Below are 21,122 nucleotides of genomic sequence, written 5' to 3' on the forward strand. Positions count from 1 at the left end.
GCGCTGGAGCCCGCGCCGAGAACATGCGGCGGGGATGGGAGCGCGCCTAGCCTCGACGCGGGAGAGCCAGCCGCCCTGCCGCCGGCCGCCGGCCGCACCGCCACAGGTACAGCCCTCGGGTCGCGCGTCGTGCTCGGCGCCGGGGGACGCGCGGCTCGCCCTGGCTCCGGGGGGGGGGGGGGGCGCGTTCCCTCTGCCTCCTGCCCTCGGCTCTCCCCGCCCTGCCCCCACCCCGCTTCGAGGTCCGCGCCCCGGGGTGGCCGCTCCTGCGCGGCTTTACAGTTGTTCGCGGGCGTCGGGTGCGGTAGTTCCACACGCAGGGAGCTCCCCAAGCGACAGTTTGGAGCGAGGCGGGGCAAGGGGAAGTGGGGGGTGCAGGAGCAGAAAGGGGCGCTGGGGACTGCGCTTGGGCGCCGGGTGAGGGCCGGCAGCTGCGCTTCCCACGCCCCACGCCCCGAACCCCTCGCTTCCGGACCCGGCTCTCGGACCCTTGCAGCCCCCTCCCAACTCGCCTGCAGCCTGCAGACCCAGACTGCGCCGGGTGTCTGTGGCTGCGACCTCTGCGTGGGCTTGGGACAGCCAGGAAAAGGTCCGGGGTGGCAAACCTCACGGCGGAGTCGCCTGGAAAAACTCGCCGTTGACTATGGGACCACGGGGCGGAGAGACACAGTCGGAGTGGGAAAGGGTGTGTTGGACAAACATCTCAGCGTGAACGCAAAGCACTACGCGCACTGATTTAAAAAAAAAAAAAAAAAAAAAAAACCACCACCACCACCACCAAGGCTAGTCCTGACCTTAGAACAGGGGCTGCAAGCACGGAAATTTGCTTGGACACTTTTCGCCGAGGCTGTGGGCACACTCCAGACACGTACCTGCCTGCGCGGGAGGACTCAGCCTTATAGTGCACTGAGCACTCCGCAGAAGGCTGGCTGCACCTCCCCAGGAATCCTGACGGTAGCCGTCTCTCAATCTTTGTGGTCACGGTCCTCAGTGTCGCGCGTGGCCGCTGCTGTGGCGGCGGGAGGGCGGGGTTAGGGGGCGTTGGCGAGTGTGGGCGCTCTGCGAGGCAGAAGATCTGGCGGTGTTGGGGTGGCTGCCCCGGCCCGGGCGGGGCGGGGTGAGGGGGCGCTGGCAGGAGTGCGGAGGCGGCTGGGGAGAAACAGGAGCTACCCCGAGGCGCGAGGCGGGGTGATGGGGGCGGTAACTCCACTGCTCCGCCGCGGCGCGCGCTTGAACCTGAGGCCGGCGCTCTGCGGCCAGAGGCTCGGGGCCGCCGCGACCCCGGAGGTGAGCTGCAAGCTTTTTCCAAGGATGGAAGCCGCAGGCTCGGTGGTGCGCGGACCGCTATGCCTCCTTCCGCTCCTGACACCTATGCAACCTCTGAAATGGTTCCCCGAGGCTCCAGAGAGGGGCGAGTGAGGAGGGGCTCCGAGCTCCAGGCTCACACCCGCGCTGAGGAAGAGGACCGCACTGACAGCGGGTTCCGGGAGGCCCGGGTCTCCGGCGCCTTTGACCCGCCGGGACCCTGCGCGTCCTGGAGCGGGCGGGGGTGGGGGGGAGGGACACAAAGTGGTGCATTTGCCTCTGACGCCACTTAACTTTCTAGCTCTGGAGTGAGCTGACTTTCCCTGCCCTCACCCCTACCCCCAGGGACCTTAGCCAGAATTAGAACGCAGGGGTTTCAGCCAAACCATCCAGGATCTAGAAAACATGAAAATCCCCGGAATCCCAGTGTGGCCTGGGACTCATTAACCGGGACTTGCAGATGTAGTCGTTCATATTACCCCCAAATTTCCCTTCCTTCCAATCCCTCCTTCTAACCCGAGTGGGAGCTCCGCGATGCTTTAGACTTCCGTGTGCCTGAAGAACCAACACCCCCCTCCCCGCGCCTCTCGGGCTCCGCTAACCCGATTGCAGTTCTTCCAGATTAAAACCAAGAAAAGAACTCGTTTAGGAATTACTTTCCTTTGCCAACGCAGGTAAATTATTCCTGGTTGAGGTTCCTTGGGAACTCGATGTCGGGGGGCCAGAAGGAGGGTAGGGACCTGTCCCCCCAGCGAGCAGGGTTGGGGGGGAGGGGAGGCTGGCGGGTTAGCGGTGTAGCCAGGTGGGGAGAGCAAGGATTCCCGTGTCCAGGTGCCGCAGCCCCGCTCCTCCCCTCGGCTCCCGGGCCCAGAGCCTCGGCCAAGCCCGGGGCTCGGGACGCGTTGGGCCGTGAGCACTGAGCGAGTAACGTGATGCATCTTCTTCGTCTAGAACCCGAGCCCTGCGGAGCTCCCGGCGGCCAGGCCTCGAGGCGCTGCGGCCGCGCGGCGCGCCCCTGCCAGCGCGCACCATGAACACCATCGTCTTCAACAAGCTCAGCGGCGCCGTGCTTTTTGAGGACCGCGGTGCTGCGGAGCGGGAACGGGGCAGCCGGCCCTATGGTGGCGTCCTGGACAGTGCCCACGCCCGCCCCGAGGTGGGCATTCCGGACGGCCCGCCCCTCAAGGACAACCTCGGCCTGAGACACCGGAGGACTGGGTACGCGCACCCTCCCGGGACCCCCGCCCGCCTGCAGCCGGGACAGTGGGAGCGGTGAGCGGCGCGGGGCGTGCAAGTGGCAGCCAGGCCCCTGGGTTAGAGACCCAGAGTCCCCGGGAGGGAAGGTCTCCGCCCCTGGTCTCGAGCATTAGTTTCTCGAAATATAGGGGAATCAGCTCATCAGGACAGCTCACAAGAGGCTTGTTGGAAAGTGAGAACACCTGGGACGGCCCCTCGGGCCCCGATACCTGCATCTCAGGGTGGGGGCTGCCTGCCCCGCTCCGGCCCACGGGTGCAGACGCGGCTGAGAGCTAGGCAGAGGGGGCTGAGCGCGATGCCAAGGAACAGGGCAGGGCCAAGCGGTCAGGGCGTCCCGGGTCAGGCCGGCCCCGTGGCCTTCCCCATCTTCTGTCGCGACGGGGCCTCGGAGCTGCCTCGAAGGTGTTGGCAAGGTCGCCAATGCGCGGGGCGCCCTGGGCGCGGGCGCGGGCGCGCGCGGCTCGGCGGGGCCCGCTGCGAGCCCGGGCGGGGGGGGGGGGGGTGGAGGCGGCCGGCCTGCCGCGCCGGGTTTCGGCTTGGTGGGGTGAGGGGCCGCTGCGGAGCGGGAACTCGCGGGTGGGCCGGCAGCTCCCTCCGGCTGCCGAGGCGTCGCGGCGGCTCCCCGAGCGCCCCGCGGGAGAGGGGCGGCCGTCCTGGCCGTCTCCACCTGAAAGATTGCATCAGCTGCTTGCTCTGCGGCGTTGCTGGTTAGTGAAATAGAGATTAGGTTTCGTGGAAATGTCACTACCAGTCCTTTCGCGTTGAGTTGCACTTCAAAGTGTTTCAGGAGGCGAAAGTCCTGGAAGCTGCGGCGCAGGCGCGCGACCGTCCCGGAGCCGCAGGGCGCGGCGCGCGGCGACACCTCCCGGAGCCGCCGGGGAGCGCAGCGCCGAAGCCTCCTAGGGCTCCGCGCTGCTTCAGCCTCTTCCCTCCCTTTTTGAACGTGCTTTTTGCTCAGGGACCGAGCTTTCCATACCTTTTAAAGTCTCCCTTCAGTCGGGAAAAGGCCCCTGGGGTGGTGTGTGTGTGTGTGTGGGGGGAGGGGTTAAGGTTCTGCGTCCTTCCTCCACAAACACTTGCGTGGAGAATTTCCCCTTTGTCCAGAGGATCAAAGAAAATAGCTCCGTGGGAAAGAGCGGGGGCGGCAGGACCGCCAGCATCCCTTGCTCTATTCCCGCCGTCCAGTGGTTGAGCTCGGGAAGCTCCCGAGAGGCGGGAGAGGCAGGCGTGAGCTCCCCACGGGAACGTTCGAGAGCTGGCAGCACCCTGACCGGGCCCATCCCTAGGGCGGGCGCGGGGGAGAGGGGCCGGCCCCGCTGCGAGATCCGGAGCCTAAATACCATTTTCCCTCAGGTCGCTTAACAACCGTCCGGTCCCCTCCAGCTCTAGGCGCTGGCCGCTGGCCAAGCTCTCCCGCCTTTCAAGACAGTGTCCTTGCCGCCACGTGCCCCTGGCGGCAAGCAGGCCATTTCAAAGCGAGATGCGCGTTAGTGCGGCTCCGTCCCTGCCTCACCTCCGCTGGCGGGCGCGGGGCGGGCGCGTCCCTCGGAGCCCGACGCCCCCGAGAGCGGGCCGCGCGGCCTACGGCGCCCAGGCGTCCAGGCGTCCAGGCGTCCAGGCGCGGGGGGCCCCGGGGCCCCGGGGACAGCGGCCGGGCGGCGCCGCTCACCCGGGCCGCCCCCTCCCCCCTCCCCCTCCCCCTCCCCCGATGCTCAGGGCCAGGCAGAATGGCGGGAAGGTGAGGCACAAGCGGCAGGCCCTGCAAGACATGGCGCGGCCCCTGAAGCAGTGGCTCTACAAGCACCGTGACAACCCGTACCCCACCAAGACTGAGAAGATCCTCTTGGCGCTCGGCTCGCAGATGACGCTCGTGCACGTAACGGCGGCCGAGGAGCCGGCCCGCGGCGTGTTTGCGCCAACCCCCGCCTGACGCCTCCCGAGCCGAGCCGGTGGGACGGGGTCGGCGGAGGCCCGTCCTGGGGCTCGGGCTCCTGCCCTGGGTCTCCCCTCAATCTGAGCTGTCGATTCAGTGCTCGTGCTCGATGCAGGAGGGACGCGTGGTGCTTTGTGAAGGAGGGAGGTGAAAAGTCACCTGCGAGTTATGACAAGGTGCCATGCATAGATGGGTAGGATGGGACGACCTGCAGTGATTTTCAGACGTGAGCGTGCATCAGAGTCGCCTGGAGGACTTGTTCAAACCCACACTGCTAGGCCCCACACGGGAGTTTCTGATTCAGGGGTAGGTCTGGAGTGGGGTCAATTATTTGCATTTCTAACAAGTTTTCAGGATACTAAAGTTGCTGGCCCTGGCTGAAACTTTGAGAACCGTGTACAAACAAAGGCACTACACATTAGGGCCCCACATGAAAGGTCGATTACAGGCTGACTTTCAGAATTACCTTGACTAATAGAGCCAAGAGATGGAGAGGAAGAGCAAGAGGTGGATTTTTTAAAATTTAATTTAATTGTATTTATTTTATTAAGTAAGAGGCATCCCGAGCATTAGCTAGAATCCACACAATTTTGCTGCTGGTATCTTTCTACTGGGGTTGAGAAGAGGCCAATTTCAAGTGGTTGGTTTACCACTTTGTTAAGTGCAGAGAAAGGGTGCAGGTTTGTTTCTTCTCTAGTGAACAACACTTCTTTATATTTGACTTTTCCGTACGTAATCTTACTTGATATTCCCCCAAAATATGGTGAGTTAGAGCAGTAATGAGCATTTTACAGGTGATGTGACCAAGGCACTGTGGCAGTTAAATGTTACTAAGGGATAGAAGTAGTCTTGGAAATAATGTAATTCCAGATCAAATGCTCTTTCCAACGCACCACAGACTTCTTTAATAAGTGTGGTGACATGAACTTTTATACATGCAAACAGAACAAATTTATTCAGAAACAGGAGGAGGAGGTAAGTGAGCTGAGAAGTTTCATGTATGATAGTAGCAACTACATTACTGCATTTGTGAAGTTTTGGTCATTCCATTAAATTTATAGTGAGGGAGGCCCCAAATAAAAGATAATACTTAACTACTAGATAAAATAAAACTTGCTTTCCAGAGTATTGAAGGTTGACATTTTAGGAATTGCTGGAAAGTTTGACAAAGCATGAAAGTTGACTTGTATTCAAGCTTATTAAAACTATAATATGCATTTGTCTGCTTATATTCAGAATACAATTGTAGAGAATAACATCTGTTTTGCTTCATGTTAACAGGCAATAGTATTAATAGTGATTTGCTGTAGCACTGGAGGGGAAAATTTATTTAGTGTTCTTGGCTCAGTATCTGTTTAACATAAAACTATGAATTTTCAGTGATTCTAGTCAGAAAAACTTGACTCGTGAAAATAAATACATATGCTCAAATTTCAGTTTAAACAGGTATGCTATTTATTTTGAAAATACACTAGTTTATAGAACTATTTGAATACTTCACAATGATGTCAGCAATAAAACATTAGATTAATTTGGTATATCATACAGTTCCATACTTAATGCTTGCCGTCCTTTTATACGGAAAGCATATGGCATATTTAGACTTTTTTTAATTATGAAAAGTAACATTGTCATTAGCAGAGACATTTAAAGTTTTGTGTACAATAGTACTGTTGAGTTGCAATGCAAGCAGTCATAATTTTAATACAGAACCAAATTATTTTCTACCTATAATGATAGCTCAAATGCAAATAACCATTCTTTCTGCATTAAGAGCTTGGTAACTCTATTATGGTTTTCTAATTATACTTTATATTTTCATTGTATTTTCTTTCTCTTACACTACTCCTCAGAAAATAAAAATGCACAAAATTATTTGATTTTTAAGTGAAGTGAAGATAATTATTTATAATAATAAGTGATTCCTGCTTAATGATTTTCAAATTTTTATAGCAAATGAAGTTGGTTTCTGGAACTTTATAGTGATTAACAGAAAAAATAAAAATGTGTGGAATAGGCAAGGGACTTTAAGTATAATAATCCAATTTTGGTCCAGTTATTTTCAATGAGGCATAATAAGATATCCATGTAAGAATATCTGTATATATATGTGTGTGTGTGTGTGTGTGTATGTATACATACGTATCTATCTACAGCTGACCCTTGAACAACCCAAGAGTTAGAGATACCAACCCTCCTGCAAGTCAAAAATCTATATATAGCTTTGACTTCCCAAAAACTTAACTACTAATAACCTGCTGTTGACTGGAAGCCTCATCAATGACATGAACAGTCGATAGAAACATATTTTGTGTGTTATACATATCATATACCATACTCTTATAATGAAGTGACCTAGAGAAATTAAAATATTAGTAAGAAAATTATAAGGAAGAGAAAATACATTTACAATACTACTGATTTGGTGAAAAAAAAATCTGTGCATAAGTGGTTCCATGCAGTTCAAACCTGTGTTGTGCAAGGGTCAGCTGCACTTATATTGCATTGTATGGGGGAGTTTGTGAAAGTCAGACATACATTCAACATTCAAGCAAATTCTGACTCTCTGGGAAACCAAATAAATTATGTAAATACTTTACACTTCTGGAGGAAAAATAGAAAGCTATGGGCTGAATAAAGCTTTTGATCTCTGCAAATTAGAGCCCTATTTAATGAATCACGTTCTCCCAGTGAACAAATTTCTACTGTGGAGTCAGGTTTCTTGAGAATAGTGATCATGTCTTTTTCATCTTCACACTCCCCATGTTATCCAGCACTGTATTTTCCATAAACTGTTCATACATGTTTGTAGAGTGAATAGGTTCTTTTGGGGAATACCGCTATAATCACCATGTGGCTTTCCAAAGTATCATTTTGAAAACTAGAGAATGTCTTGAAATCTTATAGATATTCTAGTTTTTAAATCCATTCCATTGAATACACAGGGAGCAGCTCATTATCCTTAATGCTATATGATGGTTCCATACAACGGCATGAATGTAACTCATTTTATCATCTTCAGTATGTCTGGAAATATGTCATATTTTTAATGTCTGTGAATAAATATGGGGTGTTCCCCTTATTTCTAGTTCCAAACTCCTATTTCTTGTTTATTGCAGTACCTTCTGTCTCTGTTTCTATAACTGATGTTAATAAGCAATTAACATAACTTTTATTCCTTAACTATTAGAGTGTCTTGTATTTTGACAATTTCCTTCACATTTAACATTTTCCTTTTGGCTGTGTATCAGGCCATTAAGCTTTCCATAAAACATATTTTTGCTTTGTTTTGTTACTCTTAAATTGATAAGGAAGAACATAAAACCTGGTCAGCAGTCCCACTAAACCTAGAAGCATAGAATTGAAACTTTAGTGGAGGAAATGTTTTTAGCACCTCAAAAGGTACTTTTTCTGATAAATAGAAGCACTAAGGACATTAATCTACACTTATATTTTATTTATCCCTGACAAATGAAGCTAAAAGAGTTCTTTGTTGTTAACCTGACATCTTACTACCTAATGAGATATACACATTTCCATAAAATTAACAGGTAGTGTGTGTGTGTGTGTGTGTGTGTGTACTTTAACCAACCAAAATATTCCATTGTGCTTAATCTCTGTGGCTGCCCATTGCTTAAACATTATAAAAAATATACTCTGTATTATCAAAATGTGAAGAGCTTTATTGTGGAATGACATAAAGTGGCATGCATTTAGGGTTTATATTATTGTAGGATATAGAGCATACTGCAGAATAATTGCCTTGGAAGAAGTTTTTCAGAGAAGGACAGATGGGTGCTATATCTGGTTTCAGTGTTGCCCATTGTTCATGTGTATATATTTTAAAACATAGTTATTATATTTTTTCTGGATTATAAGAGTGAACTGTCTCCTTGAGTTGACTTCTTTCATGATCCCAATGCAGAGTGCAATGCACATTGAGCTTGAGATTATGTTTAATGATTGGGTGTTAATGTTTCCTTTACTTATAGAAGTTTCACATTTCTATGATAATGGCTAAACATACCAATGTACCATTGATTAAAACTGCTCTGTTCTAAGATTTTGCCCCTTCTGTTGACATAACTCCATTTTTGCTTGGTGAGTGCTTCTGCCGGAATATGTATGTAGTTATCAACTGCAAGGATTATAGCAACTGTTAAATTTTCAACAAAATTTCAAATTGGTCTTTCTACATTATTCCAAGTGTTATACTATATGGAATAGAAATGAGGTTGTCAATATTTCAGTTGGGTAACTCAGAATAAGTTTTTTAATTCTGTATGTTCAAAGGTGGACAGATGCTGGCTTATCCCTTTGGGTTTACTATAATGATTGCTCTGTCAATACGATGAATGTAAACACCTTGGTTAAAGTAGGGATGAAAATTACTAGTTTTTCTCTTCCAACTTCTAGATATTTGGTTCTCCAAGTTTTCACTATAAAATACCTTGTTTCTTAAGCTCTGAGTTTGACATCAAAATGATGTTGCAGAACCTATCCATAGTAAGGAGGCCTGTTTCGTGTAAAATAGAATTTAATGAGATTTGCATGACAACCTGAAGGAATCCATAGTAAGTTGAAGGTAGAAAAATCTGAACTGGTATTTTTACCTTCTGTGAAACAGATGGAGTTTGCATTAGTGCATCAGGACCAAAAAAAAAAAAAAAAAAAAGAAAAAGAAAAGAAAAGAAAAACAGTATTTATGCAAATTTGTTAACCAACTGTTTGCTGTTTACATGACAATGCAAGCAGATATTAAACACCTTAAATTGTACAGTAAATTTCTAGTGATAAAGTACTGGCAGAGTGAATATATTAGCAGATTGCTTGCCAGTCAAACTTATGAAATCAGGTTACAGACAGCTCATCTTAGATATCAGCAGACCTTTTTGGAAAATCTTCTAACATGTGATAAATATATTATGGTAAGAACTAATTATATAAAACATAAAAAGGATATGACCCCTGTATTTGAAAAACTGTAATCCCACCATGATATTCAAAGGTCCCAATTTTTGTATGTTAGAATTATAGTCTTAATGTCCTTGGAAATTAGAAGGCCATTGCATTTAAATAAAAATATGCAGAGTCACGTAAGAATTGGATTACACTGTACTATATGATGGTTGTGCTAAAGTTTAAGACATAAACACACATGTCTGATTGCCCCAAAAGGGCAGTGGTCAAAAGCAGAAGGTAGATTAGTACCAACTATAAAAGGAATAAATTAACACTTTTGTAGGAGAGCTTAGACTGTATTTCACAGATCTTAGTTTTTAGAGTTGGCAAGGATGTTAGGAACCATCTAATGCATTTTATAGATGAAGGGTTTGAAGTTCAGAAAAGTTAAGTGACTTCTGTAGATTCACACTTGATTTTGGCAAATTCAGAATAGGAAAACATTATGCCACAGTTATAGGATAACAAGATATTGATGAGGATTTGAAGAAGTCAAGCAATTAAATCATAATGGTACATCAACACTTGAAGTTGATGGTGATGGTTAAGATTCATTCAAGTGCATAGAATGGAAGATAGAGAAATCCAGAAAAAAAAAGTTCTAAAATTCCCAGTTACTACTAACAAAAACCTGAATAAATACTTCGGCTATGACTTGGAGAGTAGAGGAAGGTTTGAAGACTAGACCAGGCATTTTGTGCTTCCATAGTAAATGTTCACCCATGTATTTCAGTTAATACATAGTTCCACACTAATCCTTCCATATGTGCAGGGACGAAGTTTATCCTAATATTTAACATTCCTAGCACTGACCACCATAGCTAGAGCACAAGAACTACTCAATGTATATTTATTGAATGAGTATTTGCAGAAGGTGTCTGTCTAGAGGTTGGAGAAGACTAAAAAAATTGAAGCCATATTAAATCATAGTATAATAGCACAACTTGATAGGAAGAGGGCTTGATAAAAACTAAAACTTCTGGAATGCCATGGTGAGTTATTACATCAATGCACATAAATTTAAGGGGACAGTTATTACTTAAGACTCAAAGGTAATTAATATTGGATATATATTACCTATGATATATTTTCTGTATATATGTGTGTGTGCATGTGTATGTGTGTGTATGTAAATTGGGAAAAACCACCATGTTTTAAAAACTTGTAGAGTCAAAGAGGGAAAAAATGTAGTTCTGTTTTTTTAAAAAGTAGGATTCACCATAGGCCCATTCAATAATTATGTCTTGAGAAATATGTAAAAATTGTAGGTTTATATTATTAATCTCTAAAAAAAAAAAGAAACTTCCAACGTAAGCACTGCCACACAAACTATTGTTGTAATGTGGACTCATGTTCTAGAAAAAAATTGGCAGAAAGACGTAATTCTCTTTCCATATATCATTCTTTTAAAAGCAAATATTGGCCCTTTGGGTTATTTACATATATTTTTTCCTGATGATAGCCAGATATTTTCAAGGAAATCTCAAGCACCATTCTAACTTCCAGAAATACAATAGTATCTATTAAAAAGAAATGGAAGTAACTTTCTTTTGTTTTGCAGTGTTTGTTTCTTTGCATTCAGCTATTTTCTTTGGAAGCATTTGACTTTCAACTTAAAGCTGAGTGTTAAAAAAAAAAAAAAAGCTGAGTGTTATTGGCATTTCTCTCTCTCTACTTCTCTGATTGCTGTATCTGACTGCTGTGCTAGTTTCTCTGTTATAATTCTGTCTCTTTGATCTCTGGAGGTTTCCAGGGTTTGGTCTTCAGCCATCTCCCTGACTACTCAAAGCTGCCGCCGACACTTCTGTGCATTTGACCCACATCTGATTTTCTTCTCCCTTGAGTCTCAGATATCATTTTTGCTTTCTTCCTTCACATCTCACCTGTATGCTTTTCCAGTACCTCAGACTAATCATTCCCTAAACCAAGCACATCATTTCACCCATAAACAGTTCTACTTTCCTTCTCAAAATGGCATTGTCCTTCTCTTGGTTACAAAGGAATGGCTCAAGGTCATTTTTAACTCTTTCCCTCTTCCTCACCCACCACAATGTCTCTGGAATTTGACTTATATTTGTTCTCAAGTCCTCTTTATTGGGAACACACTTTCCTACCCATTATACCTGACACACTCCTTCAATGTTTCACTTAATTCCTCATGAAGTCTTAAGTCATACATGAAAGTAACCCCTTCTTCCTTTGGATTCCTGTATCATTTTATTTTAATGCCTCTTAAGCCATTCAATCACATTCTTTCCTATACTAAAGTTATTTGTACACTATCCTACCTCTTACTAGACTGAGCATTTGATGGCAAAGCCTGTTCTTTTTTTAATTATTATTATTCCTAGAACACAGTAGGTGCTCAGTCTCTGTAGTAAGTGCTCAGCATTTGTTGAATGAATGAATGAATGTCTAGTACTATTGCATTCTGAGAATATTTAATGATCAGAGATACTGTGAGAGGCTTAGGTCCCTTGTGGGAAAGTAATATGTGATGGGTAATATTTTTTGTTTTGTTAATTGAAAAATAAAACTTTTTTAGGTGTCAAATTGGTTTGCTAATGCAAGACGTCGGCTTAAGAATACCGTTCGACAGCCAGATTTAAGCTGGGCTTTACGAATAAAACTGTACAACAAGTATGTTCAAGGAAACGCTGAGCGACTTAGTGTAAGCAGCGATGATTCATGTTCTGAAGGTTTGTTAATATTTTTATTTTGCTTTCCCTCTATTAATAAGAAGTTCACCCCAAGTGCTGTTTTTTAAGGTTGACTCCACTAAATATGATGGTACTCTAATGATTCTTTTTTATTGCGTGAAGTAACTTCATTTTTACAATTCTATAAATGACCAACAGAATATGGCTGCTTCCTCTTGTTTATAGATTTATCATGTGTCAGAATAACATTTTCTGTGAAATTCGTTAAAATTAAGATACCATAGGGAGAGATTACATAGATTCCTGCTTCCTTTCCCTAAAAATTAACCTGGGGTATCAAAGACAATTTAATATACTTTAAATATTCTTTATTTATGTATATATTTAATGATTGACTATAACAGGGAATAGTATATGTAAGTACTACCTATTGGTATTTTTCTCCCTTAGATGGAGAAAATCCTCCAAGAAACCACATAAATGAAGGGGGCTATAATAATCCAGTTCATCATCCTGTGACTAAAAGTGAAAGCTCAGTCATAAAAGCTGGAGTGAGGCCAGAGTCACAGGCCAGTGAGGACTACGTATCACCCCCCGAATACAAGAGCAGCTTATTGAATCGTTACCTTAACGACTCCTTGAGACATGTCATGGCCACAAATGCTGCCATGATGGGAAAGACAAGGCAAAGAAACCATTCGGGATCTTTTAGTTCCAATGAATTTGAGGAAGAATTGGTGTCTCCCTCATCATCAGAAACCGAAGGCAACTTTGTCTACCATACAGGTAAGTCTGTGCTTTTCATGACACCTTGTTTAAAATAGAACTAAAACTGCAGCAAATTCAACAGGTATAATGGCATGATCTTTACTGCTTTTATAAGAGATTATTCACATATAGCTCATAATTTAATTTGAAAGCTTTTGTTTTGTTTTTAATTACCAGATGTACTTGTTAGTAGATGATGGTCTACTTGGGTTTTTCACTCTTAGTAATAAAGATGAGAATTTTCATTCTTAATGCTCATTTTTAATCTCAATGATATACATTCTTGGAGGAGGAATGCCCTGAATTATAGCCAGCCATGCAAACACTTTGTGTTCCATCTTTTCTCTTAAATTCTTTGATTGCTAATAGTGATGGAAAATGAACACAAATTAGCATGGGTGCCAAGACTCATGTGAAGGAAAAGTGTAGATCGGGCTTAAATTGCTTTGGAAATTTTACTTTTATTCCTGGAAAGCACAAGTAAGACTGATAAATAGCTTTGAAATTTTTACTTTTATTCCAAAAATTATGAATTGATTTCTGCCTGTCCGGAACTTTCTGATGGAGTAGTGAGTTTGGTAAAAATTTCTATCTTCACTTCAGTTTCCAGAGTTTTGCTCGTAAAGAGTGTGTTTGAGCAAGTTGCTTCAGAACAAAGGATATGTGTGACCTACATCTGGTGCAGATAGAGTCCAGATCCTGAAAATGCCAACAAATGAGATTTAGAAATTTTAGAGTTGGAAATAACTTTAGAAAGCATCTAGTCCTGCCATGTTATATCATAGATAAGAAAACCCAGACCAAAAACACAAGTTAATAACTCTTCTCCGGATCAGTAGTGCAGCTTAGCCTGTGTAAGGGGTAGGAGGAACATAACTACTACAAGACTATGATAACTCTTAATTATTACATATACTGCCACAATTCATTTATTGAGCAATTATGATATTCTAGGCCCTCTGCTAAACACTACACAAATGATACTGAGTGTAGTCCTTGTAAGGAGCTTGATATGTGGGCAATAGGTCTTTATAAAAGAATTACATTTGGTCTGTTTAATATACCTTTCAGATTATTTAACTGGAAATCTTCAAGTGTCTACAAATGTGTACAAGATATATTATCTGTGGGACACCTGGGTGGCTCAGCGGTTAAGTGTCTGCCTTCAGCTCAGGGCATGATCCTGGAGTTCCGGGATCAAGTTCCACATCGGGCTCCCTGCAGGGAGCCTGCTCCTCCCTCTGCCTGTGTCTCTGCCTCTCTCTCTGTGTGTCTCTCATGAATAAATAAAGAAATAATCTTTTTAAAAAAAGATATATTATCTGTAAGGATTCAGAGAAAATCTCAATACATTTTTAAAGACTTAACTTCACTTTCTGTTTGCATCTCCAACTTCAAGGTTGAAAACAACTCCAAATGCTCTGACATACAAAATTAGTCTTGTAAGTAATAATTGGGTCTAGTAAGAAGTAAAAGATGAAATAAAGACTATTTAGCTAATAAAAAAAAATTTTTTAATTACATACTAACATCTAACTAATGTGACCAGAGCAGAACTTGGAGATAATTCAGAGCTTCATTAATTTTATTTACAGAGATAGAAAGGGATAGGACGTCAAAATGTGCAAGTACAGATAATTGAAAAAAGAATAAAAATAAAATGAAAAAGTTAACATGGAAAGCTGAAAAATAAATTAAGAGTTGACTCTGAAAGCAATACTAAAAGAAACAGGTAAAACTTGGCAGAGATTAAAGTTGGAAATGAGAAAGGAGATATAGCAATCAATATATAGTCATTAAAAATATTTTTTAAAATTGTGGTGTATTATGCACAGTTATTTGACAATATACTATATATAAATGTGCAGATGAAATGAATTGGTAATATCCACACGAAGTAAATTATAAAATTACAATGAGAAAAGTTATAAATGATCACTAATTCAGGGAAAGTCAAGGATTTTAGTAAACCCTGTTCCCAAAACATATGATTTGATAGATTTGTTGGATTTTTTCCCCCAAACTTTGAAGAAATAATTAATTCTCATCCTTCATGCATTTTTCTGGAACATATAAAAATATGGGAAGTATGTCAGTTTTTAAAAATGTAAATGTTATTCTAATTCAAAGCTAGATTAGAATAGCATAAAAATCAACATTTTTATTTATAATACTGATAGTGACTTTAAAGCAACATGAGAAATATTGATAGCATAAGGTTAAGTGGAAAACAATTTAAAATTGTGGAAACATTGAATGCAGTTATGACAGTACAAATATATATATAGACAAAAACAAGGAAGATTTTTTGAAACAATGAAGATTAATTTTGATTAGGTGGAATAATTGAAGATCTATTATTTTGTGAAATTTCTTATAAATTTCTTTATGTTACCCAGTAGAAACAAATTTGAAATTTACACATTGTGATGAATCTTCTGAAAATGCATGCTCTTTTCAAAGGTGATAAAGTAGAAAACCAAAGAGGGAAACTTGCCTGTATAGTTGATACTTCTCGAAATTAAGTATCTTGGCCATTTATTTTTATTAAAATATCCAATCAATGGCCTGTTCATCTGCCAAGTTCTATTTTTAAATAAAAGCCTATTTTTTAGTTATGCAAACAATGAGAAAGCAACCTAGACATGTAAACTTCTGGTTTTGCATGCATGAGTATGAACTTTAAAAAGAACGAAATAAATTTTTTGGTTTTGTGGATAGAGAGTTGAGAAAGATTGGTGGTCTAAGACTCGTCTGCTAAATCTCAGCCTGAAATAATAAATGGCTGTCTTCTGGGGGAACCGAGCGACAACGTTGCTGCAGTTGTAGCTGGGTTACCACTCAAGCATAAATAGTAGAACAGGGGATTTCAATAAATACTTTCTGAGCAACTGCTATGGTTTTCTCTGGCATACAGGCTTATTCTGAATTCCTTCAATTCCTTCTGGTTATATCTTTCTTTCTTTGCCTAAAAAGAAATCCTCTCAATCTGCTATTAAATACCACTCCCCTCCTCCACCCCAGTTTTATAGTAGTGCAAAGATTTTGTCCTTTTTTTAAAGATTTTTTAAAAAATTTATTCATGAGACACACACACACAGAGGCAGAGACATAGGCAGAGGGAGAAGCAGACTCCCTGTGGGGATCATGATACAGGACTCGATCCCAGGACCCCGGGATCACACCCTGAGCCAGAGACAGACACTCAATCACTGAGCCACCCAGGTGTCCCTAGTGCAAAGATTTCATCTTTTAAATTCTTTTTCAAGACTAGATCACCTTTAAACATAGTGTATTAATTTATCTATGCTAAAAAAGAATTGTATCCATTTCCTCACCCATTTTTAGTATCTTATGATTCATTCCATTAATGATAATTGAATAAAAAAAAGCCAAATGAAAGAGTTGGTGTGTGGAAAGATAATGTATCACTGAGTTTCATTTCACCTGTTCTTGTAAATTCTAGGAGGGTGAAGCCTGCTAGATTATAAAGTAGTAATCATAATTAACACATATAGGTGGATAGAAGTCTTTTCTATGTCAGTGTGTATTAATCAGATTAGCTTCCTCTCCACTTGACTGACAACATCAAAGTAGATGCAAACATGTTTTTGTTGATTTTATGTAGACATTAAACATTTTTTTGTAATCTACAGTCTCCCCATCATGCAAGGGATAAAAAAGATTTTTTCCCCCAGGGGACAAAATAGGCTTTCAATAAGTATTGGCTAAAATATTTCTTTCTAACAGCAGAAATTATAACATTAGAATTGATTAGGGGCCCCTGGGTGGCTCAGTCGTTGAGCATCTGCCTTTGGCTCAGGTCGTGATCCTGGGGTCCTGGGATACAGTCCTACATCAGGCTCCCTTTGGGGAGCCTGCTTCTCCCTCTGCCTATGTCTCTGCCTCTTTCTGTGTGTCTTTCATGAATAAATAAATAAAATCTTTAAACAAGAATTGACTAGAATTATTAAGGTTATTGCTTCTAAATACAGCTAAATAATACTTGAGAAAACTTAGTCACTCAGTGTTGTCTATGTCTAAATTAAAATTACAATACTGTTCATCTTACTGTTCATCATGTTAGGTTAATGGATGACAATTTTCAGGTATGTGATGGAGTGAATCCCCATGACAAACTGACCTCGAGCCCTCTAGTCCCTCAGTGAGTCTGCTCTCTGAGGTATCAGGATGAAGACTAGCTTTAATATCCACCTCCATTTCTATTGAATCAGTACTGATATTCTCCAGATGGGACCATCCATGAAGGAGCTATGTGCCATCTGTGCCACCTTACAGTGAGTCCTCACTGGAGCCTTTCCTAACTTGCATTGCAGTTTGATTTATCCTCAAAAACCTAACAAATTTCCTTCTTTACTGAAGGAGAAAGGAGAGGTTTCTAAGAAGTCTATTGACAAGGGGAAAAATCAGGCAAGTCTTGAAGTAAAACGGGTAGACTTCTTCCCCTTCTTTTGCTTGGCTTGAGAACAAATCCCTGTTATGTTCTTTCTTTTTGCAGCTCACAAATGATCAACTTATAAATGGCTAGTACATTTGAATGCTTATTCTCTGAGCCCCACTGCTCTGCTAGTATATAATTCATAAATTTAACCAGCTCCCACAGGCTGAATGTTTAAACTTCATCGTGTTAAACTGTCTAAAATCCCTCTTAATTAGACACATGTGGTGTGGCAAAAACATACAGGCCGATAGAACTCTTTTCCTATGGTAGTGTGAATTAATTAGATTAGCTTCCCCTCCACTTGACTGAGGTGAATATCCCTGAAGAAATGGAGATTTTGATTGAGAGAAAAAAAAGAAGTCATTTATTTGCTACATGGAATTTTTTGGAAGGTAGAGGCCATTTGGATGGCCTGCCACAGTTGGAGCAAAATGACAGAACTAAGGATTTTGGTTATTAGGGAAAGAGGAAATAGGAAGTAGAAAATAAGTTTGGGAGGATGCCAGAGGCTAAATGCCATTTTCAAACATTTCCTCTCAGCTAATGATGTTCTTTTTTCTCTCTTCCTACATACACAAGTACTTTAGAATGTAAAGGGCATTATCAGTGGTAAAAACCCAGGTATGCTCAGGAGTTCAGTAAAACCACTGGGTTAGGGATGCCTGGGTGGCTCAGCAGTTGAGCATCTGCCTTTGGCTCAAAACCTGATCCCGGAGTCCAGGGGCAGTCTCACATCAGGCTCCCTGTGGGGAACCTACTTCTTCTGTCTCTGCCTCTCTCTGTGTGTCTCATGAATAAATAAATAAAATCTTAAAAAAAAAAAAAAAGCATTGAATTAGCCTGGGATTTAACCTTAACTTTATACAGAATGGCTTCTTTGAAGAAGTGCACTCCCAGTTCGGAAAGCTGACTTTCACAGGTACGTTTCTGAGATACAGTTCTCTCATGTATGAGGTGCTCTTTCATGCATTCATTCCATGTACAAAAATATTAAGAGCCACTCTACACAGGCCCTATCCTAGGCTCACTGGAGCCCTGTGCTTTGTGCTAGGCTGCTCAACAAAGAAACCATAGTTACATGAAGCAGAAGAAAGATTTAAAGGGCTGTCTTGGCAGATCTTTTTCAACAGTGAATAATCACTACTAATTTATATGTTTCATCAATTTTAGGTTTTGTATTTGTGAGTAGCTTAAAGAAAGCTTCATGGTAGTCAAGAGAAGGCTTTGTCAAGAGCCAGCTGTTAAAATAGTATGTTTCTGTGTACATAGTAGTTTCTCTATGGGATTTGTTGACTAGTAAGTCTGCTTTGGATACTTTTATCTTCTTTTATTTCCCTTTTTGTGCCTGTCACTTCCTTATTTTTAGTGAAAGAGCTAAGCTTTGCCCTTTTGGATTATTCCAGACATTCTTTTCCTGGCATGCAAATGACTGCTCATGTACTTCAGCGGAGAATAATAAAACCCTCTATCACGAGCCCAGTTAGTGACATTTAAAGGATACTTGAAAGGTTATCCAATTTCTTGTCTTGTATCCTTACTACAATAATACTTTGCCTATCAAACACCATCTGGGAATGAGGTATTCCATCATAAGTGAAATCTCCAAGTAGAAATTTAAGTACTGATTTTAAAAATATAGAATTGTCTGTTCTCCTAAGATGATAATATTAAACACAGCATGTGGGGTGTGCTTCAATATCCTTTCTTCTCTAAACTACCTCCTCCTATTGCTTTTTATATATTCCACCCTTTCAAATCAGTAGTTTCAGAATTAACCACAATCCTAAACTTGCCCCTAATATCTTTGAATAAAGAATGATGTCTTTCTCATAGCCATTTGAAAAGGGTTCTTTCCTAATTACTTATTCCAAAGCAGTAATCTTATAAATGATATCTACAGAAGTTCTGACTTTCGGGTAGGCGTGAGGTTACTCCAGAATCATTCAAACTTAAGCACGATATTCTAAACACCATAGATTTGTAAATGTTTATCAGTGATGATGAAAGCCAAATACATCATATGGAGTATTTAACAGTAGCTTGCTTTTTAAAATTAAATTTCCTTTATGAATTCACTTGCAAAATTTAAATGAAATTGCAAAAGTGTTCCATCTACTGTTAAAAACTGAGAGAGTAATGGCAAACAAAAATTTAAAAAAAAAGAACAACTATTGGCATGAGCAGTTTTCTGATTTCTTCTGATTTCTTCAGGGGTAACTTTTCCTTCACTTTTCTTTGTTCTTTGGTATTACATGAGAGTCTGAAAAACCATAAATGTAAATACTGAGACCTAAAGCCCCTATACCATATGGCTTGCAAACAAATCGGAAGTCTATGGCAGTTTGGTTTAGAAAATATACACATTTTTTAGAACTATGTTTAGTCCTAATGTTTTCTGTCCTTTTACATTGTTAAAAATGTACGTTTTGCATTCCTTTTACATTTTACAATGTAACAAACATTACATTTCTTCTATCTGATACCTAAGTATGATAGCAACACTAAATCACATTTGTGGGAACATTTTACATTGTAACAAATATTACATTTCTTCTATCCGATACCTAAGTATGATAGTAACACTAATACACATTTGTGGGAAGGTTAGACACACTGTTTTTCTGAAAGACAGCGGTATTCTGTCTCTCTTTTGTGCTGATACTCACTGCCTTATGTGTTTAAAAGTTCTCTGGGGTCCTGAAGTGGTGTTTTATACATTTTATAGCCCCCTTAGCACTTCATACAGTGTCTTTCCCATATTTGCCCCGTAACTGTTTCTTAAATGAGTTAGTGTTTTAATGATCTGGTCTGTTTGCCTTCCAAACTATAAAGGACATTTTAATGTACACATATACATGTTGATCTGTGTCCCTGAACATGATAAGAGAAAAAAAATGATCTTGAATAAGTTTAAACAGCTTTTTTAAAAAGAGGCAATTGTGAAAAAAGTTAAAGCCAGAGGAAAATGCTAAACAAAATGTAGCTGAAAACTTCGAGAGGTTTAAGAGATTCAACATAGTAATTTAGAAAGTATAAAATGAAACTAACCCAATTTTCAAGTAAATAAGTGACTTTCTGGAAAATATGATGATAAATGGAAAAGACTAGCTAATTTTTAGAAATCCACCAAAGAATGAAAAGTGTAACAGGTAGACAAAAAACAAGTATTTGTTGTATATCTCTATCTAGTACATAGCCTTGTAAGATCTGAGAAACCAAGATTTAGATCCACTGATTTAAACTCTTCGCTACATCTCTCAGGATTGATATGACAGCTTTGACTTTTTAAGAATGACTACTTTTAATCCGGTAACAATTGAAGAAAATCTATGCAAAAATTTTACATTTTCTTTTTCCTCCATTTACTGGAGTAAAGATCCCATACATTTTACATATTTTCCTATTAAAAACAAGTTTACCAACCGGAAATTTTGATTTTTCTAGCTTGCCATTACTTTCCTAATGTCATTCAGTCAGTTATCATCAATTGTCTGCAACTGTCTTCACTTCAAACTTGCTGGAGTGGTCAGTCACATCCTGGTGCTGTTTCATAGAAGTGCTTGTTCATGTCACTATATTTAAGACTGTGTCAGTATTTCCATTAAGAAACTTTTTTTTTTCATTCCCTAGGGCTTCTAAATAAGTCATAAAAATTCAAGCCCAGCTCAAAGCTGGCATAAAAGGGCCTTTTTTTCTTCTCTTATGTATAAGGAACATAAGTGCATAACTCCCACTAATTCTAAATTTGGTTAGGCTTGTAAACTCTACACACTGA

At 41.7% G+C, this 21,122-nt stretch overlaps 1 protein-coding gene across 1 annotated transcript; it reads left to right on the plus strand.

Annotated features, from left to right (window-relative positions):
* Nucleotide 1: 1 nt before the first annotated feature.
* Nucleotides 2-12,941, plus strand: LOC144309476 (homeobox protein Mohawk-like). The gene is made up of 3 exons (XM_077890556.1): nt 2-106; nt 12,003-12,156; nt 12,568-12,941. Exons 1-3 carry the CDS (start codon nt 35-37, stop codon nt 12,939-12,941), a joined length of 600 nt encoding a protein of 199 aa, XP_077746682.1. The 5' UTR covers nt 2-34.
* Nucleotides 12,942-21,122: the final 8,181 nt, after the last annotated feature.

Source organism: Canis aureus, unplaced genomic scaffold, assembly GCF_053574225.1.
Source record: "Canis aureus isolate CA01 unplaced genomic scaffold, VMU_Caureus_v.1.0 NW_027326412.1_RagTag, whole genome shotgun sequence".
NCBI lineage: Eukaryota > Metazoa > Chordata > Mammalia > Carnivora > Canidae > Canis > Canis aureus.